Source organism: Anoplopoma fimbria, chromosome 16, assembly GCF_027596085.1.
Source record: "Anoplopoma fimbria isolate UVic2021 breed Golden Eagle Sablefish chromosome 16, Afim_UVic_2022, whole genome shotgun sequence".
Classification (NCBI taxonomy): Eukaryota; Metazoa; Chordata; class Actinopteri; order Perciformes; family Anoplopomatidae; genus Anoplopoma; species Anoplopoma fimbria.
The window spans coordinates 14,690,205-14,716,908 of NC_072464.1; the positions used below are offsets into that span (position 1 = coordinate 14,690,205).

General features: G+C 40.2%; 1 protein-coding gene across 2 annotated transcripts in view; it reads left to right on the plus strand.

The window, feature by feature from the left end:
• The window catches only part of igf2bp2a (insulin-like growth factor 2 mRNA binding protein 2a), a 46,462-nt gene that overhangs the window by 12,575 nt on the left and 7,183 nt on the right, over window positions 1-26,704 (plus strand). For both annotated transcript variants that reach the window (XM_054614821.1, XM_054614822.1), the window contains exons 3-10: window positions 14,175-14,223; window positions 15,279-15,330; window positions 17,800-17,863; window positions 18,775-19,065; window positions 19,462-19,596; window positions 22,305-22,427; window positions 24,262-24,400; window positions 26,179-26,316. In XM_054614821.1, coding sequence (XP_054470796.1) covers window positions 14,175-14,223; window positions 15,279-15,330; window positions 17,800-17,863; window positions 18,775-19,065; window positions 19,462-19,596; window positions 22,305-22,427; window positions 24,262-24,400; window positions 26,179-26,316 — 991 coding nt within the window. The remainder of the gene's footprint in view (window positions 1-14,174; window positions 14,224-15,278; window positions 15,331-17,799; window positions 17,864-18,774; window positions 19,066-19,461; window positions 19,597-22,304; window positions 22,428-24,261; window positions 24,401-26,178; window positions 26,317-26,704) is intronic.

Genomic DNA, 26,704 nt, shown 5'->3' on the forward strand with positions numbered 1-26,704 from the left:
TGTGTGTGTGTGTGTGTGTGTGTCCATGTTATTGCATAATGTGTGTGTTTGTACAGTGCCTCTGTGTTCCTGCCATTCCCCTGAGTGGGAGGCAACAGTTCATTTTAGAGATGGTTGCTAAGATGGTTTTGTTTTAAGTGGTGTGAGAAGTGACTCCAGGCAGGCCGGATTCCGGACGTTTGACGTTGCGGGAGAATAAATTACAGAGACATAGAATGACAGGCTTCAAAGACGAGTTTTTGATGTCAAAGAGGCAGTGGCGTGGATGTGGAGATGCTGAAGATGATTCACTAAATATGCTGCACTTAAATAATAGTTACAGTTAACAGTACTTGTGTTTGTTCTTCCTGTTTCATGTGTAGTTGTTGCACACTTTGATGGATGCACGACCACCTCAGGCATTTGAGGAACATTTACAGTACGGCTGCTTCCTCCCCATCACCGCACATCATCAAAGCAGGCGCATCCCTACCGCACACACACAAACACACACACAGATGGGCTCTGATTCGATCACAAAACGTCAGTGAAAATAACAGAAATGCCACTAGACAAAATGCAGCTCTGATTTGCTTTTCATAACACTGCCCATTGCTTTTCACAGCAGTCATGCTGGGGCTGTCTTATGGAATAAGCAGCCAGGTTTTCAGGTCTGCCCTCTCTCCTAATAGCCCCTTCAACTTAGACACGGTGTTTGTTAAAGAGGGGAACCAGCCTTGTATGTTTTCTGCCAGGAATGATGAAAGCAGCCGGCCTGTAAATGCTTGCAGATTTGTTTTGGTGTTTCTGTGTGGAGGAGAGTCACAAGCTGGAAATAGTTGTTAAATTAGACAACTGCACCCTTGAATATCCTGTCTAGCAAAACACCAACCGTCTCTAATTGTTATTAATCCTTTGATATTGAGCCTCAGGTGGGTCCCTGACATGTTCTTGGTGTGTTTTCAACCTTACTACTGTGCTTGTTTAATATTGCATTCATACTGTAGGATTCTGTCCGAAAATCAATCCTTGAAGACAGAACAATAAACAAACATAACCCGTCATGGAGGCTGCAGCTTTTGTGAGTTGAAGAATCGCTCCGGCTCGGCAGACGTTTACGAGGAGCCTTATAGTCGCATGTATACAAGAGGTACCAACAACAAACCTCCCCCCTCAGGCCTTTTCACAATAACCAATAATTCTCCCTCGTCTTCTCTGTCTCACTTTAAATGCTGCCCACACAACAGGCATTTTCACCCGCCCCCCTCTGCAGTGGAGCTCAGGCTTCCTAACTTAAGGTATCGACGTCAACTCAGGATATTTACTCAAGTATTTATCGCATATTGATCAGGGGCTGGAAACCCTGCGAGCATCTCCGACAATTGAATTAGTCCACATATTACACATTCCCACACAGCATACAGGCCTCCTCCAAACTAGAGTCCGAAACACACAAATACACACACACACACACACACACACACACACACACACACACACACACACACACACACACACACACACACACACACACACACACACACACACACACATCTGAATCATCCTCAGCTTTATCTTCCTCTCAAGCCCCCTGCCTCATTTCAGAGAGTAGGTCAGGATTTGGAGCCATTTTAGCCGTAGGATTAAAGTCGGACAGGGATAATGCCACTTCAGCCACTTGTGAGTCACGTGACACGAGATGATTCAAGGTTTTGGGAGGAGCACTACGTATGTAATTAATGTATTGGAGGCCATTATCCATTTGACTCCACCCACAATAGAGCTCATCACCCATAAACAATATAGAATGCTCTTTTACAGTGAGGAAAACCATCACCACCTCCACCATCTGCAGTCAGTGAATATAATCCATTCTCTTTAATGCTTAGAACTGCTACTGATGTAAATTTAACCTTAAAGTGCGTTCGATACAGATAATCCCACCGCCTAGTTAATCCCTTGATGATTTATCAGGTTTACAGCACTTTATTTACTTCAGTCACTTGTGTAAAGCTGCTGCTTATATGCAATTATTTTTCTGGGCTTATCTATCGCTGGTTCTGTTTTCGATTATTGGCAATTGTAAACAGATATATAAATAGATACATTTATGGGTGATTTCTCTTTTTTTCACATTAATTATTAATAACCACTTGGTATTTACATTTATTAAGAGTGATGAAGCATTTAAATAAATATTTCAGGGCTGCAACTCACAATCATTTTCGTTACCAATTTCGCTTCCGGTTATTTTTCCTGTATCATTTAATCATTATTTGGCTTTCAAATGTCAGAAAATGCTGAAAAATGTAATATAAAATGTGCTGAGCCAAAAGTAATTGTTTGTTTTGTTTAACCAACTGCAATGAAAATATAAAATTTACAATTACATAAGGTAGAAAAACAGCAAATCTTCAAAAGCTTCAAACAACAATTTATTTGCTTGAAAAAGGATTAGCTGATTATCAATAATTCAATTAATTGATTTGTTTCAGCTCTTCTATACTAACACTTGTTGCATTTAAATTAATTTTAAATAAATACAGTTTAAATATTAATTTCATGTTTTCTTTATCTAAACAAGCAAAAGTCTGTTTGAGAAACAAATAAGTGTACATTTAAAATATTACAAATATAAACAGGCTAAAACAACTGTAACACACTCAATATGAGAATTTACAATATGATCCAATAAAATAAACCAACAGTGTTTTTTTTATCAGATTCTTTAAAATGAATTTAAATGATCAGAAGCAATCACACGGCTTTAATTAAACTCCCCCACATAAACACAGTGTGCGTTTCGCTGCTTCCAAAAGCTCTGTTCTTCCGCTGTTTGGAGAGCGAGGACTCCTCAGTGACAGCAGCTGTGACTGGCAGGGGTGTTTTGAAAAATGCTGCTTATTGACCAGCCTCGCCAGTGTTTCTGATTCTCAGAGGATGTATCTTCAGGCACCTCCTGCTAGTTGCTTCACGTGTTTTCACTCATTCTGTACAAAAGTTCCCCGCCGACAGGGGGGAGGAGAAAGAGTAGAGGAAGTGCCTTCATGAGTGTGTGTGTGTGTGTGTGTGTGTGTGTGTGTGTGTGTGTGTGTGTGTGTGTGTGTGTGTGTGTGTGTGTGTGTGTGTGTGTGTGTGTGTGTGTGTGTGTGTGTGTGTGTGTGTTACAAGTAGAGCTCGCTCTCCAGAGGGAGCTGGAGGGAGTAGAGAGACGGGCGGAGAGGGGAACGGTGAGAGACAGACTGTAGAGTAGCATGGAACAGGCAGGGAGGGAAGCAGGCGGGGAAACAGTTTGAGGGCTTTTCGTAATGTTGAGTGGTGTGCATTCGGTATTGATCCTTTCTAACCCTGCTGGGATCTACATCTATATGGCAGGCGGGCTCATCCTCCCAGCTACAGTATAATACCTCATGGTCGGCAGATTAAAGGATGAGACCTAAGGAGCAGGCTGCACAACTCAACATAAAGCAACAGCAGCAGCCATGAGGAGCAGCTAACAGCGGACCCACACTGCAGCATGAGCTGGTATCCACCTGTCAGAAGCTCTTAGCACTGAGGTGTGTGAGAGAGACACAGAAAATACATCAGTGTGTGCAGGTAGCAAAGAGTAGGCACACCAGTTAGCTATACATTAGTGTGTGTGTTTGTGTGATTGTGTGCGAGATGTGTGTGGTTGCGTGTCAGCTGTGTCCCTGTGGGTTTGCTGCGTGCCTGTCAGTGACAGTGCTGACTACGTACTTTGTGACGGGGGACCCAGAGGAGTCCTCAGTTAGTGAAGTAGCAGTGTGGAGGAGCAGGCGAGCGTTTGATGTGCGCAGGACAGGACAGAGCAGCATGGCACATGACTCTGCAAGTCCTCTTGAATCATCTTTCTGCCTGTTCATTTATTTATTTAGTCTGACGCTTGCGGCTCAGTGGCAAGGGAAGTGGTTTCAGCATCAGTAAATTGAACTAAATGCTGTAATTGCAGCTCATTGAATGTTTGCTATATTGTGCATGGTTAGCAGAAATTACTTCTGAAACAGGAATGCACATAATCTTTCCTGTCCATCACATTTATTAGCATATGTTTAGATGTGTCTTTTGAGGACTGTTGGAAGGTTGGTTGTTGGTGTGTATATATGTGTGTGTGTGTGTGTGTGTGTGTGTGTGTGTGTGTGTGTGTGTGTGTGTGTGTAAACATTTTTAAAGTCCCTTTCCACTCAAATATGTATTTTGCTTATCGTTTCTTCACTTGGTTTATTGTAGAGAATGCTTTTTGTGCAGTTTTCACACCTTAAATGTGAGTTACATACAAACATATTTATATATATTACACTACTTATATGAAACTAAAAAAAAAAACACTGAACGCTGAGAATGGACTTTTGTGTGCAGTACTTCAACTTTGAAACAAATAATGTTTGCATATTCAAAGTTTCTGGATTTTTCACTGAGTGAGAAAGAATTAGATTTTTTTAAATATTTTATTTAGCTTTTTCAAGGTCAAACACATTGACACATGGCACGTAGCCATTCAATTATAAATAACAGTACAAATTCAGCAAGACAACAAACAAACTCAAACTTAAAATAGATGTAAAGTAGAGATAACTAATTGAAGTTTTGTGGAAAAAAACATATCAGACACAGATTATTTTTATGTACCTTAAACATGTCTGAAGGGAACTTTTAAATATTTGAACTGGATTAAGATCCGACAAGGATCAACATGCTGTATATTTAAATAAATATGTGGGATGGAAGCTCCCCGTTCAGATCTTTCTTCATAATATATTTTCCTCTTGTAATCAGTAATGTTTTATGGTCCAGGTAGTAGTATCAGAAAAACACATTACCATTTATGAGCTACTGATTGCAGATCAATTGACTGTTTCCTGCCTGTGTAGTCGTATGTTTGCTGGAAGGATGTTCAGCAAAACATGTATTTAGATAAACATGGGACAAAAATCCATTTTGCACCGAATGTAAAGGTCCAGATTTTATTTAAAATATCTTCAGAGCCATACTGAGGAGCTTCAGTCGCTGTGTTGGAGCAAACTATTTTAATTTACATAGAAATGCATTTTGACGCATTGATAGGCAAATGGAACATTTTGAAATACTCATTTCACAGGCTTAGTAGGCGTGACAGGAGAACGTTTGCTTTGTGTCAGCGAAGTGGGCCCCCCTGGCATTTTAGGACTGACTGGAAATATATTTGTAGTGATTACACCTGAGAAGTGGATATCTGCAGCAGCAGTATGCAAATAGCTTTGGACACTACAAGGGAATATAAGTTATATATATTTTACTACTTTACTATACTTTATTACATTATCTGCTTATCTTTGAGATGATGTGTAGTGAAAATCAGCCTCTATAAATGCTTTTTTTGACAGTTGATAATGAGCGAAGACTGTCTGAATCAGAGTAAAACAGTCTCTCATGCTGGTGGATCTTGAACGTGATCATCTTTCTTCACCTGGGTCATTGAAAATCTATTGAGTCACTTGTGATTATCTCCATCATGTGACATTGTTCCCTGATACAAAATATGAATCTACTTGAAATATCCCTCGTCATAGACCTCGTCAATGATCTTTGTTTCACACTTGATGGATGCAGCAACAGCGTGCAGTCCCTCCTTATTTACATCTTCCTGTTAAGCAGACAAGCGAGTGTTGACAGCGAGGAGCAGACAGGCGTCAACAGGAAGGCTGTGGCTTCCATTAGAGCTGCATGTTCCTACCTGCCTGACTCTCGGCCTGCATGTGCTGCCTTCCTGCCTCGGTGCCACGGAGAAAACCAATGTGTGAAGAGAAACAGGCAGGCAGGTAAGCCCGCTGAATTCTGATGAGATCTCACCCGCTGAGGGCTGGAAGGGAAAAACAGAAGCAGGCACCTGAGTGCTACACACGCTGAGATGAGATGGTTAGCGGCAACGTGGAGCGGCAGCTTTGTTCATTCTTGCAGTATCAGTGAGAAAAATGTGTGGTTAGGGAACAATGAAAAGGAGCAGATACAATGGCTGTTTTCTTAGTAAGATGATGGGAGGGAAAGATCCTTGATGAATGCTAATGAATGCCTGGAGGAATGAAATGATTTAATTAGGATGAATGTTAGAAAACTGTCACCAGTGACAATTATTATTACTTTGAAAACATATGTACAGTTATATATTTTTAAGATGAACCAAGGTCTGCCTATTTTTTGTCTCAAGGGTATCTCTACAATAGCAGTGTGAAGGATCAAGGGGGATTTATTAGCAGAAATGGAATATAATATTCACCACTAAGTTTTCATTCATGTATAATCACATGAAACTAACAATCTTTGTGTGTCCGTTGCCTTAGAATGAGTCGAGTATATCTAGATACAGAGCGGGTCCTTAGACTGCTGCCGTGTTGAACTGCCGTGTTTCTACAGTAGCCCAGAACGGACAAACCAAACACTGTCACTAGAAAGGGCCTTTACCTTCTTTATGTCACCTGGAGGCCACTAAATCTTACACACTGCTCTTTTAAGGATAAATAAGCAAATTCCTGTCTGAATATTCTCATTCACCCTCAAATACAGGCAATATGATGTGATATGTTTTGTTATAGCACTTAGGGAGATCATTAATTCCTTTAGTTAAAGCTGCTACATATATCAGTATTTTTACATTCAACAGTGGAACAAGTAAATACATCTTTATGAAAGGTGTCGCTTGTTGTGATGAACAATCAAATAATTAACAGCAGTCTCTTTAGCTTTCAGGAGCGTTTATTGTCTGGAGTTCCAGCCACCTATGTTTTCTCAAAAGCCCCAAATCTTTTAGGTTTTTATGAAACCTTCAACTTTGTGTCATTTCCCCTCAGTCTCTCCAGCTGGACCTACAACTGAATGGAGTTTCAAACTAGCAAAACCGACATTTGTTGTTTTATGTTTTCAGAATGATGTGGACAGAGAACAATTAAATAATTAATAATTAATGAAATTGCTCTTCCTGGTTTTCTGCCTTCACTGGTCTCAAAATAGTTTGTTGCCTCTCTTTTTCTTTCTGTTTAGGCCTAATAATCATTTCCCATTGTGTCTATTTTAAGTAAGACAATTATAATGATGAACATGGTTAAGGGTTGCGCCATGGTTGGTGCCTTCATCATCGGCCGACCTTTTACTTAAGTTGATTTAAATGTTGGGTCTTTACAGCTGACATTGCTTTGCCAACTACTGTTTCCAAGGTCAAGAATGAACATTCAAATTTTATTTCAGTCCTGATCTTCTTTGAGAGTACATTATTTAAAACATAGTTAATGAACCATCTGTATGGGGTGGCATGGCTCAGAAGGAAGAGTCATCTAATCAGAAGGTTCCTGCTTCCACCGCCAACTCCTCAAGAAGCACTTTGAAGCACTGTCCTTGAAAGAAAAGCTCTATTGAAACCAAAGTTATTAATAGTTAATTATTGTAATCGCATTACTTTCCCAATTAATCTGAAGTGAACAAATTGAACTCTGTCATAATGGTCCTTCTAACAGTACCAAACAGCACACCTAAAGTAGAAGTAAAATATAACATTATCTATGATACAATGATAAATATATGTTTATATATGTGTATATATTGATATAGGGGCTTGTCCGGTATGCGTCTACACCAGACCAACTACACTTCTCTCACTCAAGATGTGTAAAAGAAAGTGTAGACTTCTAAACAGACTCTTCAGGGTACAGTATGTACAATAAACTTAATACACCTCTACATACAGCCTAAGGTAACATGTGAGCTGAGGAATCGCTTCAGGGTTTGTTTGTCCTTCTGGAGGACAAATAGCAACACATCTTCGTGGCTGAAGGACAATAACAATGCACGGACACTTCTCTCATACAAATCCTGTTAACTCTGCTCCACAACAATCGGACGGGCCTTGAAGAAGTGCTTATAGGAACACCGCACAGAAATGGCCTTAGCTCTGTCTTAATGGGGACACGGTGAAAGCACTGCCGGAGTTTGAAAAGAGGAGCAGAGGGACATCTTCCAGACAGTAGGGTCTTCTGAATATTGTTGACTTGTTGCTTCCTCCCTTGAGATTTCAGGGCATTTAGGCGCTTAAGAGCTTACGGTTCAAAGCCAGAAATTGGGTTAATTCAGATTAGACGAGTCTGTGGTTGGACCACCAGACTATTTTACCAAACCACTCAAACTGACCCATATAAGATAGTGCTGTTTCACTTCTACACTGGGTATAAATTAGACTTTTTTTTTTATCTGTGCTGGTTACAGTAAGACATAAAGCAATAAGAACAGTGCTGACGTAATTGTCAGCTATGAGCTTTACAGTCTTTACAGTACTGATGATGTGAGAGCTCACATACACGCACATGTAGCTGCTGTAAATGCAGCCGATCACATTATACTGCACTCAGCACTGAATCGTTGGAACACTACACATAAAAGATTCAGACACATTAGTGTGGCTTGGACAGTGCATATCACAGGATTTGTAATATGATCATGTAATAGGTGCATAATCGCATGCCTCCAGTGTGATTTATGACCGCAGAGGATTTCATTTCCTATTTTATCTTCACATGTATGTCTGTGAGGAACGCCAGATCGTCTTTCAGTCTGAAAGTCATCAATTATCTCGCGTGCGATATGGGGTCTTTAATTGGACTGTTACAAGACTTCCTGTGTCTGTCATCAAGCGTGGCTTAAGCGAAAAGCTTTGGTGATATTGCTCACCATTCTATCACAAGGAATGAATTATCTCGTTAAGCATTAGGCAGCAAATATGTGGCTGGTGTGAAACAAAGGCGAGGCAGGCTTTAATCTGAGACCTTTGCAGTCAGTCGGTGAGAGCGTTGACAGCTAAATGCACACAGGAGAAAGGAAAATTGCAGTTAAATGGAGAAAAAAACATTATTGGTCAGGTAAATTTTCCATGTAGAAACAATTAGGTGTGAGGTTTTCTATCGGAGATGACGGTGTGTGCTTGAGTGTTTGTGAGAAAGTGTGCTCCGGACAAGGTCGGTGGACTGAAAGGCTATTTAGGATACCTTTTTATTTGCCCAGAGATAGAGCTTTCCCGCTGGGTTCGGGACAGCGTACCCTATGAGCCGATCTCAGACAGCATGGGCATCCGCAAAGAGCAGGGAGGGAAAGGTAAACAAGGCTTTTAACAGCCTCATTAGACCGAATTCTTGAGCAGAGAAGGCAATGTTAAATCATTCACTTCTGTGAGTTGCTGTTAAAATAAGGAAAAAAAGGAACAAAAACTCTCAAAGGTATCAGAAAAAGTGCTCTGACCTTTTTTGTGTTACAGTTCCTGATGATGTGAGTTACTTAGATTTTTAGGAAGCTTTTTAAGACCAAAGTTTACTGAGTTTATGACAGATTTAAAAGTAGTTTGTACTGTTCATAATGACTGAGTGCAAGATTTTTTCCCTTTCACCATCACAGAAAGAAAAATGTGATAAATAATAAGCAAGGTCAAGGCACTTTTTCAATGGCTTCACTTTTCAGACGCTTCTTATTCACATATATCCAGTTCCTGCCAATAGATCCCCTTAAATGCTGCACACTTTATTTTGAAAAGCCCTCTAGTATATCTAGTATCATTCTAATTCTAATTCTAATTAAAAATTGTGATAGTTTGGAACCGTCTGTGTAACAATAATGTAAGCACAAAACATTAATTTACTATCCTTTCATAGCTTTTAACTCTTGGTCTTTTTTCAGCAAATGGTTTCATCACACGGCTTAAGTTGAAGTATAAAGTAACTACATACATTTATATATGGTACAGTACTTTATTTTAGTACTATATTTAATAAGAATTCTGCACTTACTTGAGGCCACGTTATAACAACTTTTCATTTGTGGTAGTTTGTACATTTAATAGATCATATCTCCCAAAACCCTGCACTATTTTGTAAATGCGGCCATCATTTTAGATTGTGTTATGTTTTATGTCTTTCATTTGTGGTGGAATTTTTCCCAGACTGTCCTTAGCTGTTGACGTCTCATCCCATCACTTTGCCTTTGCCTCCACCAAAGATTGTTTGGTTTCAGAGACAGACACGTACTCTTTATTCAATCATTTCTGTCCACATGCAGCACTGTGACTCATGTACGATGGACTCCAGTTGTAGATGATGTGGAAATGATTCAAAACTCTTGAAGTTGCTTATTCTATCAGGTCATATGAATTTGGAAAGGTCATTGTTCCTTACTATAAGGCTTCAACTATAGCAATAATTTGACTTACTGGTTAATCAGCTGTTAATTCACTTGATTAATTGTTTGAATAAAACATTATAGCACAGTGAAAAAAAGAAGGCGTCACAATATCCTAGAGCCCAAAGCGACGTCGTCAAACGTTTTATTTTATCCGACCAACAATTCAAACCCGTAAATATAATTTTACTTTGTGGTAAGACCAAGAAAAACAACAATTCTTACAGGAACAACCATAGAAACGCACGCAAACACGGGACATTCACTCCACTTAAGTGTTCGATTCCCAGTCCTTGGCGTTCTTTCTCTGAGGCAACAGGACTTACCACTGCACCACTATGCTTCCCGGCAGAGCCACTTTGGCTAAATATGTTTAATGTTCATCAAAAAGCAAAAGTAAAACACTGCAGAGAAACAAAAGTTCAGTAAAATAGTTATGCCCTTCTGATGATCAGATGTTCATTTTTAGTAACGCTGCAAAATTCTGGCGAGGGATGAATACCCTCTTTCTCACCCCTCTGTACGTCAGCCCTCTCAGAGGTTAAAATTAATTTTCCGCATGCATGTGTGTATAATAGTACGCATGTGTGTGTATTAGTACGCACGCGTGTTCGCATACACGGTTTCTTACCTCATGCAGGTGGGTGCAGTAAATATTAGCTTTTCAAATGAACTGGGCCACCCTCACATATTTAAAGGCCCAAATTTTTTCTTGGCAGGCTGCTCCAAACCAACAGCAGACAGCTTGGTCACATTCAACAAACATTAAGTAACCATTGACTTCAATCTTCTACTGCAGCTCAATTTGGACTGTGTGAAAGGAGGAGCTGAAAGGGCGCTGGGTTCACCTTGAATGCAAACAAACAGATATTAACAGAAGCCTACTGCTTCATATAATGAGGGTTATTCCCAGATCATAAAGCAACACAGATAACCTGAGCACAGTTGATGTCTGTAACTAGACCTAAACACTGCAGACAAACAATAGTACATGTTGAAGGGTGGCATGTATCATGGGCCTCTCCCTGCCCTGGAGACAGACACTGACAGAAAGCAGTGATCTTATGGTTAGCCAGCGGCCACAGGCATGCTGAAAATTAGACCTTGGAAGAACTGTCAATAGACACTGTCACTTTTTCCAAGGGATGTCCATTCAGGGAAATAGCCCTGCATATTTCACGATGATAGACAAGCAAAGGGCCTTTATACATGTTCAAGCTACGGAGAAGAAACTAAAGACACAGAGGTCTTGGTGATAGATAGTAGAAACATAGATGAAACAATATTATGATAAAAAAAAGACCACAGTTGCTGCATATAGATGCTTATAGATGCTGCAGAGTTCAGCATCTATAGTCTAACATTACATCCATTGGCAAATCAATTAGCTTAAAACACAATAGAGAGCTAGAGCCCCTCAGGATCCATGGGGCTATTTAAGCAGAGGATGCTGAATGAAAGGATCTTTTAGTTTCCTCGTAGGGCTTGGGGATGCCAGAATTTGTGTCAGTTTTGAGATCTGGAGTTGGCCAAATGCTTTTCAGCTATTGGCTGCTTTTGGACAGCAGGAGGTTGTTTACTACGCTAAAAAAGAGGTGATGTTTTTTGTGTGGTACGGGCTGATTTTTAGCGGTTTACCCTTGTTTGGATACCGGTGGCCAAGAGAGATCTTTCATCGAGCCACTCGCTTTAAACCACCATCAGTGACAGAAAGCTCGCAGGCCATGGTACACACTGTGAATAGTATTTTGTTTTGTGGACTTTTGTGTCTGCTGTAGAAGGAAATACCAGATATAACTCATATTATTTTATTCATGGCAGCATTAACCTTTTAGCCCGTGAGATAGATTATGCATTATTATTATTACACCATTCATGTGAAATTGAACATTTTCTGACTTTTTTGTGATTGCTTACCTTTTAATCAATAATAGCAGTCTGTTTCTTGATGTTTTAACAATAGTTTAGATGGTTAGTTTAGGAGAGGAGAGAAGAGGAGAGGGCTGTCCTAAATCCGTGTGACTCTGTGTTTCTCTTCATTTCTCTTTTTTTCATTGAGTAGCACAATCAGAAAAGAGTCATTCATTCATGTCCAGATGCCGGATCGGGCCTCTCTTCCTCTCTTCACTGCTGACAGGAAATTCTGACCTGCAGTCTTTTTGTGCCCAGACATGTATTGAGAGAAAGATGTAGAATCTAGATGTAGAAATGTGTGTTAGTGTGTGAGCACATGCACTCAATACAGAGCAAAGATGCAGGAATGAACTATATGTTTTTGTGGTGGAGAATCCTGCTGTACTTAGATCCATCTTTCTCTCTATTGTTTTTATTACCTTTCCTCCTCACACACACACTTTATTTCTGAACTCCATCTCCAGTCTCGCTCCTGTAATGCCTCCTAATTGTCCTTAAATTATGATATTTGGGGGATATGGTTGCTCAGCAGTGTGGCTTTTTCTCTGCCAGCCTCTCTGCTTTTTAAATCAGAAGCTCTCATTGCGGAGCTGGACTCCCTCACGTTAATGTAGTTGTTAACAGCCTGTGGTCAGCGGGCGGTTTGTGTGGCTGTGCTGTCTGAGCTGACACGCTCACTAGTGAGAGAGTGGAAGCCTGTGTGGAAGCTCCCGATCCTAAAATGACCGGCCAGAGAGGGACGCTTTCGCATTTGTACGTCCATATTTCTGCCTTCTCTGACTGACGTGTTTTGATAAAGAACTAAAAGATGTGGTTAAACGAACCTCGTTCTAATACTCTTCATCTCGACAACTAAGGGTTTGATCATCTTTGTTGTTAATCACAAATCAAATTCACAAATTTGACAGGCAAAAGAAAAGTAAGGAAACATGGAAATTAATGTTAATATGTTTTTATTTATAAAAAAAATAAATGAAAATCTTGTTAATTTGTTGATATAGGTTAATATATTTTGTTCCCATTCCTAAAAACACAATAATCAACTGTGACTTCATCTTCAGTTGATATTTATCATGTCAAATTCCAGCACTGGTTTTCTAAGTCCATCCCACCTTCACTTTTAATCCATCTGTGAATTGTATAGTAACACTTCATACGACTTACATGTCTATAATTCATTAGAAATAATAATAATAAATTATGATCTGCTTATATCATGTATACTTATAGTTATACAACCTTATAAACATTCATAATGCTTTAAACAATGATCCTAACACATTATAAATAAATAACTTATTATAATACTTCATAAATGCTTGTTACTAGCTGACTTTTTTTTACAATGATTGTAGTATTTTTATAATTCCCATAGTTATCATTTTGCAATGCATTATAATCACTGTTAAAATGTACTTATTGGTTACTCTAAGTGGTCATTGTTTGCTTTCAGTAAAGTAAAGACAAAACGTCATATATAGATTATAATGCAATATAAAAATATGATAATGTATGTTTTTCAATTGTTAAATTATGAATTTGGCCAATAAATTATAGAAATTGCTGTTTTTAAAAAAAACATCTCTAGAAATAGTTTTAATTTTTTTTACATTATGCTTAAGCATTCTTGTTGTCTTAATTACAGCCATTTTTTTCTAAAATCTGCTTGTTCACGTCAAGTGTGTCACTTTAACATCTTGTAGTGAGAGTAATAAGAATTCGTTTGTAGGAGGGTGTTACTGACAGTCACTATCCGCAATCTAATAAACATCTTCACCTGCACGCCTACACATCCTTCAGCAGCTCTACGACAGTCTTTTGATTCCTGATACTTTCTAATGAGCTGTAAGTGTTTTACAAAGTAAAGATGACACCGACTGATAGATAGTGCACAGCTCTGACTCTGCATTTCTGCCCTTGTCACTGAAACGTCTTTGCCTCTCATCTGTTGAATGTCTTCACTGTAAAGGAGTAGGCTTTTCTGTACCTAACACAACAGATGACTGTAACTCTCAAGTGGGTGAATGTGTGGTTCAGGTCTGTTAAATCCACTCCGTCTGTGTCTCTCATCTCTGCAGGAGTCGGAAGATCCAGATCCGGAACATTCCCCCTCATCTACAGTGGGAGGTCAGTTGTTTGTCTGTGTCTGTGTGTCTGTGTGACTGTGCGTGTGCGTGTGTGATGCCCAGTGAAGCACCAGGTAGCACATAAACCAGTCTCCCAACCATGAGTCACCAGCTTTTATTCTGTGTTCTCTTTAGACTTGAGTATTTGGGTGCATGTGTGTGTGTATATCTTCGTCAGTGTTTGTTACTTTGTGAATGACACTGTGTCTGTGCGTCAACATCTGCAACTACGTTGGAGTCCAAGTAGTTTTTTTTCTTCTCTGCGAGTGTCTCTGTCGTCATGTCTGACGATTCTCCCATTTCTCAGGGTTGCGACTATATATATATCAGATTTATCTACATGCTCCGAGATAACTCACAAAAATACTCAGAACTAAGGAATTTTAAAATATCAACATTAATGGACTTTGTTTGAGAGATATAAAATGTTGTCAGATATATGTACGTGCAGTAGTAAATTAAATGCTACTATATTTCAGATACTATATCCAGGCAGACATTGAAAGATTAACGGTTTTACCTATATATATAAAAAATATAATATAATCTGTGTGGACTTTATTATAGATCAATATTTGGAATAAAACTGAAATATCATAGCAATTGTTGCATTACTAATGTAAACAACCTTTAACAGCACCAGTATTAAAACATTTTCACTTTGAGTTTATAGCAATTTCTCATCTTGAATTTAACATTTGGGTTATAGATTGTACTTTTAAAAAACATTTACCATGTCTTAGTAGCGAGATTTAAACTTATTATAGAATGTCTCAGCTAGTAAAATCCAAGTTTGTGTAAATTGGTTGCTAGGAAACAGCTGTAGAGACATCCTATCACAAGCAATCAACTGTGAAAACATATTATTATTAGTCATTACAAATGTAAAAGGGATTTTAAATTACTTTCTGAAGTTCTGTTTACTTCCACTTGCTACATTTTTAATTGAGCACCGGCCTACATGAGCACCAGGAGCACCAGACGTTTGTGTGTGTATCCACGTGTTTTAAGCGGCTGTAGTCGTGTCTCTAACCCATGCTCTCATTTCTCCCTCAGGTTTTGGATGGCCTTCTAGCTCAGTATGGTACTGTAGAAAATGTGGAACAAGGTAAAGAACTCTTCTCCTCCCTGTTTTCTTCATGTCAAATCATCATCTGGCTTCAGCTTTTCAATGCACATGTGTCTATTTAGCAACACACAAACACACACACACACACACACACACACACACACACACACACACACACACACACACACACACACACACACACACACACACACACACACACACACACACACAGACCTCCCAGTGAGTCAAGTCTCCTGTGTGACTTGACTTCCTCGTTACCACCATCCCACATACCCATTATCTAAACATAACCCATCTTTGCTTATAAATCAGCCTTTATCATCTTGTCAGTCTGTCTGTGTGCATGTGTGTCATATAAGTTTGACTCAGTGAGAGCAAGGTTTGAATTAAACGCAGCCTCTATAATAAGGACTGTGTGTTTCCACGGGTCCCCTTGGTCTCAGTGTATTTATTGAAGTGGGCAGACATGGCAGACATCCAGTAGTAATGTGTCTATATATGTTTGTGTGTGTGTTTATGCCTGTATGTGTTTGCTTGAGCGTCTGTTTTGTGGAGGTGCATCGGGATAATGGGGGAGGACACTGTAGGCGCCTGTGGTGAGGCTTCTTCACTGTCTGATCGAGTATGTGTGTTTCTGTGTGTGTGTGTGTGTGTGTGTGTGTGTTGTGTTTGTTTGTTTGTGTGTGTTTGTTTGTTTGTTTGTTTGTTTGTTTGTCCCTGTGTGTGCTCGTCTACTACACATGCATGTATGTGTAGACAGCTAAAAGTTCACACACACACACACACACACACACACACACACACACATACAGTGTTTCTCTGTGTGTCGAAGCAGCCAACACCAACTACCACCCACTGTAGTCATGACAGGTGCTAAAAGAAAATCCAGCAGAGAAATTACTCCACTCAGAGTTTCCCAGACGCCGCCGTAAAACGGCCAACTTCATCTGTACCGTAGCAGACACACCAGCGCAGCATTTCCTCTTTCTTTTTCAGTCCGGCTCTCCGAGCGTCAGCACAGTAGCAGTGTATGATCGACGCTTCAGGAGAGCCAGCTCACTCTTGTATCTGTCCCCGTCATAGTCGAATTGTGTGTCTCTGTCCAACTTCCTGTCTGTCTGTCACTTCTTCTCTGCCCGCGTCCGTGCGCTCTGGTTACGAGGGGAGGATTTGGAGGAGCCCCATGTTCTTGTGTGGCATGGTTGAAGGCTGCCCGTGGCGGGGCAGGGCTGGTGGGGCGGGGCAGAGCTGGCTGTGAACGCCGGGGCCTGGCACCATGCCAGGCTCTGCCCACTCTCTCTCTCTAATCCAGCTGGGCACTCACACTGATTTTAACCCTTCCAAACCTGCTGTCCGCAGTTCACTTGAAAGTTTGGAAGTTTTCGTTTTCACTGACAGAGAGACTCGATTCTGTAGCCTTTTTTTATTTCCGCCCCATTTTCCTCAAAAAAGTCCACTTTAAAACATTTGTTTCCCTATTCTTATGGTTCGCATATCTATATTTTCTGAGAAATCTAAAGCATCTGCAGTGGATGTTTTTTTTAGCAAGCTTTGGCATCATTCCGGACCATCAAAGAGCAGTGGCTTCTTTGTTGACTCATCATTTTGACATTTAGCGGTTACACAAACAGATCCTTCATTAACAAAGCAGAGATGCTGTTGTCTCTTCTGAAGGAGGGCTTGGTAGACCAAAGGCATTTCATCAAAAAGTCATACTGTGTTACAATTACATACAAAATTAAATTACATCGAAAAATATCCCTAAAATGATTAGCTGGTGATGTGCTTTTTTTTTCCACACCACAAGCTTTTAGTTATTGGTAGTCCACAATCTAATTATATCTCTTTTACCCTATCACAAGACAACAAAAAGCTGCAAATTATCCTAACAGAGAAGCTGAAACTGGGAAATGTTTGTAATTTTGGCTTGAAAATGTGTTTAAATTAGATTAGATTATTAGTCAATCCACTAATTAATGAACTGACTCATCAAGAGCTTGTTTTAACATTGCATGTGCTGTACAGTGGACTCCTGAGTCACAGTCAGCTCACAGTTCAATCATTTAAAGCATGTGTGGTCGCAGTGGGAATCAAACCCATAACTGTAGCAGAGTTAGCTCTGAGCGGCAGTGCACAACAACAAGTCTTCCCAAGGTGTGACCCAGTTGTTGCACTTTATCATCGTTAACTTGCTTTGTCTAAGCTGTCGTGTCTAACTTAAATCCGTTATTGTGCAAGTGGCAGAGAGGCTATTGTGTTTAGCAGCTCCTGTCTGTAGAGGCAGCTGCCTGGTCTGGAGGGAAGCCAGTGTGGTGATGGCTGTAATGGATTCACACAGAAAAGAGGCTCTTTGGGTCACCGCGGGAACCTGGCGCGTGTCTGACTCACCTACAGCAACAACAAAGACCTGCTGTTGGCAGGTGTAAATGTGGCCCATTTGCTAACTTTATCTCATACTTTTTTTCCTTTCTCTGTCTTGTTTCACAGTGAACACTGATACAGAAACAGCAGTGGTGAATGTTACATACTCAACCAAGGAGGAAGCTAAAGAGTAAGCAGCACAAATAATGACTCTAATTCAGCCAACTACTAAGATTAAGGCTTGTGATGTACTCGTTGTTCACCTATGTGTATACATAGACAAGCAGCATTGTTTACCTATTTGTCCGTGTACTTTGTGTGTACCTGGAGGGTTAAAAAGGACATCCAAAAGGAGCAGGGCCAAATCATTCTTGAACCAGAATATCCTCCTTGAGAACTTAACATTTCACGTTAATGTAAAGATGATGGCAGAAAAAAAAAAGCAGCGGCAACAACTTCTGTTAGAGCATACATCCACAAAAAGCCGGATGTAACTTGTCCTCTGCTCACATTTTCTCACCCATAAACTGATTGTTTTAAATATGGTGCCCACAGTGGATGAATCTTAAAACGCTGGCTTATCATTAATGTAATTTAATGCAACTTTTCCTACTATGACAAGTCAAAATGTCTATAGTGAAAAAGGTCTTACCAGCTGAGACTCAGCAGACAAACTGGGCTGTGTCAGTCCCACTCCTTACCAGATGTAATGCTGTCATGAGCAGATTCATTGTTTGAGTAATAGAGAGCAAAGAAGAAGAGATTGAGCTGTTTCCCTATTGTTAAGATGTTTCAGTGTGGATGGAAAACTTAAGAAGATTACCTGAAACGCTGGTTATTTTTACATGTGAACTGAGTCTTACTTTCTCTTTAAAACATTTCACCATTGCATCTAGCAGGTGCTTAGTGGTAACTTCTTCTGACGTCCACAACAAAGAAAGGAGGTGGCATCATGTACACACGTAGTTAAAGCAAATTCATCTTAAGAAGTTGGCCAATCAGTTTTTTACATTTTTTTATATAATGAATAACTTTTGAAAACTCTATATTGACATTAGACCCATAATGTTTTTGCCTCACACCCCCTGTTCCTCCCCCCAGAGCTATTGAGAAGTTAACAGGACACCAGTTCGAAGACTACTCCTTCAAGGTGTCATATATTGTGGACATGGATGCGGCTCCGCCCGACCAGGTTCCCCGCACACGACGCGGGGGTCGGTCGTCCCGGGACCACAGCACCTCTCAGCCCGGGCCCTCATGTGACTTTGGCGCTCCACGCACCAGACAACACGACTTCCCCCTGCGCATGCTCGTGCCTACTCAGTTTGTGGGAGCCATCATCGGCAAGGAGGGCCTCACCATCAAGAATGTCACCAAACAGACACAGTCCAAGTAAATTTACTCTGATGACCTTGCCTGGTTGCTGCTATTTTTTGGCTTTCCTGTGTCTTTCGTGATTGTATAAACTTCTCAAACAGTTCTGCTCTTATATAACTATAAGGCTTGAATGAATTGGGCGTTGTGGCAATGTTTATCAAAGCTTGCATTTGAAAACCAATAGTCTGAGATTTGAAGCAAGATAGCAAACAATAAAATAAAAGCTTCAAGTTGTCAGATTTTGGGAAAAAACACCATTTATTTCCCTTCTTTTCAATAACGGAAATTGCTGTCTTTGTGTTCTTCTTTTCAGTACATTCATTACCGGGGCACAACATGATAAACATTATCATTCATTTATACACAATGCAAGTAGATTTTACTCTGATTGTCTGTCCCGCCCTCTCTCAGAGTGGACATTCATCGGAAGGAAAATGCGGGTGCGGCAGAAAAGCCCATCACCATCCACTCAACTCCCGATGGCTGCTCCTCTGCCTGTCGCATGATCCTGGACATCATGCAGAAGGAGGCCAGTGAGACCAAGACGTGAGTCAGCACTTTGACATACACAAAACATGCATGAACGCACTCAGATGTTGCTTATTCAGAGCATCTATACGCTCCCGCAGAGAGATTAGCCATAATGTCTGCAGGGCTGTAATCTTATCCCTTTAACCTGCCTGCACACCTTTTAATCTCACTGTGCATTCTACAGCTTGGAGCACTAACACAGTAAACACAGTGCACACGACACAGACTCACATAGGCTAACATGTGATCACAGCTTAGCATTTAAGAAAGGAGGCCAACATGCCTAATTGGGCTTGACACTTTTAACAAGACACTGCACCTTTTAAACTCTTGTAGCTTCTGCTGGATTTTAGCATCAACACCTAGCTTGTGCATGCCAAAATGTTTCCACAGACATGCATTCTAGGAAACTTTGCTCATAAATCTACTCGGTCAGAGACTATTTCTTTTATTGGCTGTTTCTTGTGCCCAGTGTTGTATCATTGTGGGCTCCTATTGAATCAAATAATATTTGAGCATTGAGCATAGACACATATTTCACCTCTTTCTGTGATAATGTCACACTTTGCTTCCTGTCAATCTCCTGACATCTAGAGTCTGTTAGGTCTTAAACCTTTGTGATCACATTTGTGGTCTTCTTCTTCTTTTGTTTGCTAGGAAGACACCCAGGCCAGGTTTAATACTGTTATAGGAACTGTTTGACATTTTGAGAAATATAAGGGGGGAAACTTAGGGACACAGCTAGTCTGCCTATATTGCATTTGTTTCATCTGCACAAAACTGAAAAAAAATCACAGTTTTCTGTTTCAATTAGTGAGCTTTACAGATACTGTCAGGTGGATCTGTTTTTACTTTGGACAGTCAGCTGCGTTTCCCTGTTTCTAGCCTTTATGCTTAGCTAAACTGATGGACTGCTGACTGTTGCGCCCTACTTACTGCACAGAGTGTGGTGGAACTTAATCTTATTAATTTCCCTGTGAGAAATAAACGTGATGAGAAACTCTCAAATGTCTTTAAGTATTTTATTGAACAGACACTTTCTTTCTGCTGAATGGTCAGAGCTCTTTCCCCAGGGATGGTTAGGAGGTCTAACAACAAGGCAAAGTTTTTGCAGAGTATATACGCTTCACACCAGCTGAACCGCAATTCCAGCTGCACACCATCTCGTCCCTCCCCTTACGTCTTCTTCTTTCAGACAAGGCCAATATGTTATGACTGGACACAGAGTGGTATCAATATTCACATTTAATGTTCAGTAAGATGCCACAAGTTTAGAAATGAATATGTCACCTTGGCTGCCTAACACCCTATAATTTTGCCGCTCAGCTCGGCAAAACATACATACATAAACTTGGTTGTTTTTTGTAACAAGCAATGCTTTATTTTAAGGGTCTGTTATTTTCTATTAATGTCTTGAAAGTATCCAGCCATTTTTTTACTAAGCATGTGCAAAATAGAGACAAAGATCTGAGAACTGAGGTAGTTGTTAGTTGTATTGCGTTTAAAAGCATTTCCAGAGAAATTCTTTGAAAAAAAGCTCAATTTATCCCTATAAAATATTGAGTTATAATTATTATTTTGAATACATATCCCCATCAGTGTCTAGAAAACAATTCACAAATCACTGAAAACAAAACATTTACTATATAATACTTTTAATAAATCTGGATAAATATAAGTCCAGGCTTCTTAGGCAAAATTTGAGACCAAAACATCAAAATTAAACAATCGTTACAATTTTTGCCCATCTGTGCACCAAAGAAATAAATAGGGTTTTATCGAGCCATTTCATGTGTTAAAATGGTAAATCATCATAATTTGTGCGACACAAAAGAAAATGGAACTCACTGTCCACTTCACCTAAATTACACAGCTTACACAATCTGTTTTTCTCCTGCATATTTTTTTTAAATCTCCCAACCTCAACAGAAAGAGGAAGGATACCAGTTCTCAACTGTGACTCTGAAGATATACCTTTGATACTACATAAAAGTCCCTATTATTTGATTTGACCAGCAGCATTATTTGTATAGACATTATTATTGTTAAATTGCATGCTTGCCCAAATTTAAAACTTTAATTAATTGGAAGTGAACCAATTGAACACTGTCACAATTTATCTAATATTTACTGGTTCTTTCCAGGAAACTTCCTCGGAAAATATTATGAAATAATAAGGAATTCAATTAAATAATTGATCATTTCATGAAAAACAGATGAAAATTGAATGAAAACAAAGAAACAAGTAATTCAAAAATCTGTAGTGGAACTGTTTTCACATGCGTAGAAGGACTGCACCACATCATCAGCAGATGATTTTAGTTTCTAGCCTTTTCTTCTCTTCTCCTCCTATTATCAGAAGCTGTGGTTGTTGCAACAGTACTTTATTTTACTGTGAACTGCAATGAACATTGTCTTCTTGCAGCAGGCAACATTTGGGTGCACGTGGACCAAAACTCTACAGGAAAATGGGTTAAAGTTTGAGTATTTTACTGTGAAAATCTGTAAAAGTTAAAAAGGAATCATTGCTCATCCATCACTAAATAAAAGGCTCATGTCTTAACATTGTGCTTTCACCAGCTGGTCAGCTGTCCAGATACCTGTTCATCCACTTATCACACCACGAAATATCTCACACCACATCAATGACACTCAGTGCCCCTTATCTTCTATTATCTAACCTGAGTGTGTGTGTGTTTTTCTGTGTGTGTTTGTATGTGCAGGACGGAGGACATCCCTCTGAAGATCCTCGCCCACAACAGCCTCGTGGGCCGGCTGATTGGGAAGGAGGGCCGCAACCTGAAGAAGATCGAGGAGGAGACAGGGACCAAGATATCCATCTCCTCGTAAGTCGACCTCCCCGCTGCTCCCGCCTTCCGCTTTCCCACACACTACGCTGGTAGCCATACTAGCACCTTCAGGAAAACACACACACACACACACACACACACACACACACACACACACACACACACACACACACACACACACACACACACACACACACACACACACACACACACACACACACACACACATATTGTAGTAATTGAACACTTTGATATGAGAGCTTGTGTGATTGTGGCATTTTGGCCAAGCAGCAATTTTGACTACTATCAATTTAACCAAAGCACAAATTACAGGCAGCAATCCCAGCTTCTTGGCGCCACACCTTTCTACAATGGTGCTCATTAACCACTTGGCATGTGGCTTCACTTAACTGAGTTGTTAGAGACCAAATGTGATGAGTTGCTTACACCCCAGAACATGATATTAGAGAGGTGGTGATTACAGCCCGTTTAACAGGCCCTGCTTACCGACCTTTGTTCATTTAGGGCTAATGAATTGCTCCGTCTCTGTGAGCTCTGAGGACGTAATGAGCCTCGAGAAGGAGACAGACAAGTTGAGAGAGATGAAGAGAGAAGGTCCTTTTGGAAAGTGGCAAACAGCACATTCAATATTATTGGTTATGTGATGTGATTGTTAGCGTCCTCCACGTCCACTGACACCGATGAGAGAATAGATTGGTTCTGCTTCAGAGGCACAAAGAGTTTTTTATCGTTCACACAACTTCAAGGCTTTATGGAGCAATCACTTATTTGATTCATGTTATAATAGATTACGTTTTGCTTTAACTGCTGTGTTATTATCTCAGTTGTGATGCGGTCTGCTCACCTGCTGTATAAGTGTCTTGTAAAGGTGGGAAAAAAATGATTTGGTAAGATAATACCAGATCCAAGTGAACGACTTTCAAAGCAAAAGAGTTTCTCACTCAAATTGTTTCTGAACTCTGGTTTAATTTAAGACCGATTGGTCGTGATTTGGCACAACAGGATATGATTAGGTTAAATATCCTGCTGCAGTGCGGAGGATTGATGAATCCATCTCATATTTACTCACGTGTGTATGCTGTCATATTTACATCCTGACCTTGAGAAGGACAAAGTTGTAGTTTGAAGGGGCACTCCACCAATCTTTCACATGGAGATGTGCTTACTCATCATCAGGAGTACAGTACCGTGAGGAGAGTTGAATTATGTTTTCTATCTATCTGTGTCTCTGGCAGAGTATTGTCGAGTCTGAAGAGAAAACGACCCTGAGGATGGGATCAGGTTTATCTAAGTCTGTGAAAGGACACTACAAATGTAAAAACTGATGATGTAGGGTTCAAAAGATGTCTATGTTTCCCAGGCAGGAAGGATTTTCATTTAATTATGGAAGTTATCACGAGTTTACAACTTTTAAGTTGTGCCAACATCCAAGTTGTGAATTACGGCTGGGATAGTCCGATTTTTTTGAACGCTCTGACAATGTTGATGTGAATAAGGTGCTTTGAAGCCCCATCGAGCTGCATTGTGGGAAGTGATTTGGAGCTAGACCCACATTAGGGAACATATAGTCAGACTATCAAACTATCTCTGCTGCTTAAGTTCTGCTTCTGTGTCCTCCAACTTTATGTAAATGTGACACTAAATTGCTTGTTAGCTTGCAACAAAAATGTATTGTGTATTAACAACACTTAAGTTAGATAAACACAAAGACAGGAAAAATGCAATTAACATCAGCTCACTCGTATCCACCCTCTGAGGAAATGGTGAGCAGAATGTGAGTGTTCCTGTCCTCTGTATTTGTAGTTCCACATACATGTTTATGTTTGTGAGTGTGTGATCTCTCTTGCAGGTTACAAGAGTTAACCATTTACAACCCTGAGAGGACCATCATGGTGAGGGGCAGCAGCTTGGAGGCGACTTCTAAAGCCGAGGCGGAGATCATGAAGAAACTGAGGGAAGCCTACGAGAATGACGTTGCTGCTATAAACGTAAGCCGAGCTTAAAGGTTACCATATGCGGGCCTCTTGAACGTTTGTTTGTGTGTGTGCGTGTGTGGTAATGATCTCAGGTTGACTCACACAGACTGACAGGTGAACAACGGAGTGATGATATACAGCAGGATGATATCGCCTCCCCGTTCAGTACATGTTACCACCAGCATTAGTAATACCCGTTGTTGTCTGTTTGGTAAATGGATAACAGTAAACGATAGCTGAATAGCTCATCAGTGAGTGTTTGACTACAGCGTACTTGTGTGTGTGCGTGTATGTGTGTGCCTGTTCCACGCAGCCGCTGACTCACACTCACTTCCCCGCTGTGTGTGTCTGTGTTCCTGCTGTAACACACTGCTTTTCCCATCATCCATCTGATATCTGTAGGCCGCTCTCTCACCCTGCTCCTCTTTCACACTGCCCCAATGACATCACCGGTGCTGCAGCCAGACAGAGAGGTCAACCTCAGAGGAGGAGAGATAGTGATGATATCACATGCTGCACACTCCCTGTGATAGAGATGACTGTTGCGTTCACGATGACGATGCTCTTCATGACGAGCATTTACTCAGAATTGATATCCATGTATCTGCTTTTGCTTCTCCCACGTTTTGATCGGACAACAATTGGCTCAGAAATAGTCATCAAGAAGTATCACGCAGCATGCGGTTAAATTGTACTGGCAGGGGAGAGAAGATCCGGCACCTGTCAGGCTGAGCGTCGACTCTACAGTAAGCGGTGAGGGCCATCTAGTGAGACACTGTGGATATTACACAAAGCACACTGGGAACAAGGAAGTGAGAGGAGGCCGCGTGTCTCTTTGCGGACGTGAAACCACGATACCTGACTTGACTTTGAGGGAGAAATATTTTTGTCATGCCATCACAACAACAAACTATTTTGGGACAATGCATTCTTCAGCCGCAGTCAAGGGGCTTTTAAAATGTTTTGTCTTAAGAAGTGGGTTCGTTTTCTCCACCCATAAAAGACCACTTGATCCTTTTTCTGAAACATGGTTTTCTCAGGGCAGTGACAAAAAACACAAATAAAATATACTTTGCATGATTGATGGGTATATATAATGGAGTTTGTAGTCGTGAAGGCACAGCTCACAAAACAAGCAATTTGCTATTATTATTAACCTTTTTTTATTATTAATTAATCGACGTTTTCTCAATGAACCAGTTAAAAATAATAGCTTGTATTTTCTGAAACAAAAATCAAATCCAAATAAGTAATCTTAGTGTAACAGAAAACAAAGTAAAACAGCATCTGCTTATATTTTAGAAACTGGTACCATTTTCAATTTCTGCTAGACAAATCATTTTAATATAATTTGATTATTAGGATTGTTGCGGTCCAGTTCTATCGGCATGTTACATTATGCAGGACTTATTTAACTTCCTTATCTCACAGGTGATGCAGAGAATAACATGTAAAAGAACAGTTAGACCTTATCTTTGTTATTTATTTTCTTAATACAGAAACTGTACAGAAATTAGAGACATTTGCTCATGAATTTGCTCTTTTACCATTTATAAGCAGTAGAAGTTGTTCTCACTGTAGAATGATTTTATTTTACTGTTAATTATATTAGTCAGCGTCCTCCTGTAGAAGGAAATACAACAACTCTTGGATGCCTGTTTACATTGATCTACTCCTGAGCATATCAGCATGTTTTTCTATGAAAAATTTGCCTTAATTAAGTTATAATTATTCTATCGTCATCCTTGTAGCTTTCATCTTGTGTTTACAATCGGTCATCTTCTGCACAGCAACAGGCCAACCTGATCCCAGGCTTGAACCTGAATGCTCTGGGCATCTTCTCATCTGGTCTGCCGGTTCTGCCCCCCGCTGCTGGACCACGTGGTGCAGTGCCCCATATGGCACATGCAGGATACAACCAATTCTTAGTGAGTATGCTCTTTTAGAATGACTTTACCGCTGTGGGTTATACCCGCCCAGCTCAGCGATGCACAATATTTGTTTTGACTTGATAAAGCAATTTGTTTCCAACACATGGTAAATCATGTTCCCCCTGAAGTGCTTTTTGAAAAAACAACACAGTGTTGACTCAGGTCTTCCTGCATGATGTTGTACACAACACAGTTAGAAACAACCAGAATTCCCCCATCTTCTCCAGAGATGAGTCAGTGTGTCTGTAAAACAAAGTCTCCACTCATTGCCTGACGAGGTCGAGCCAGAGTGGTGTGAGACAGTGTGTGAGAATGTATTTGCGTGCTTCGTAGTCTAGAAGGTTAATGTCTGATTCACTGTGAGTTTATGCCCTGAAATTCCCCC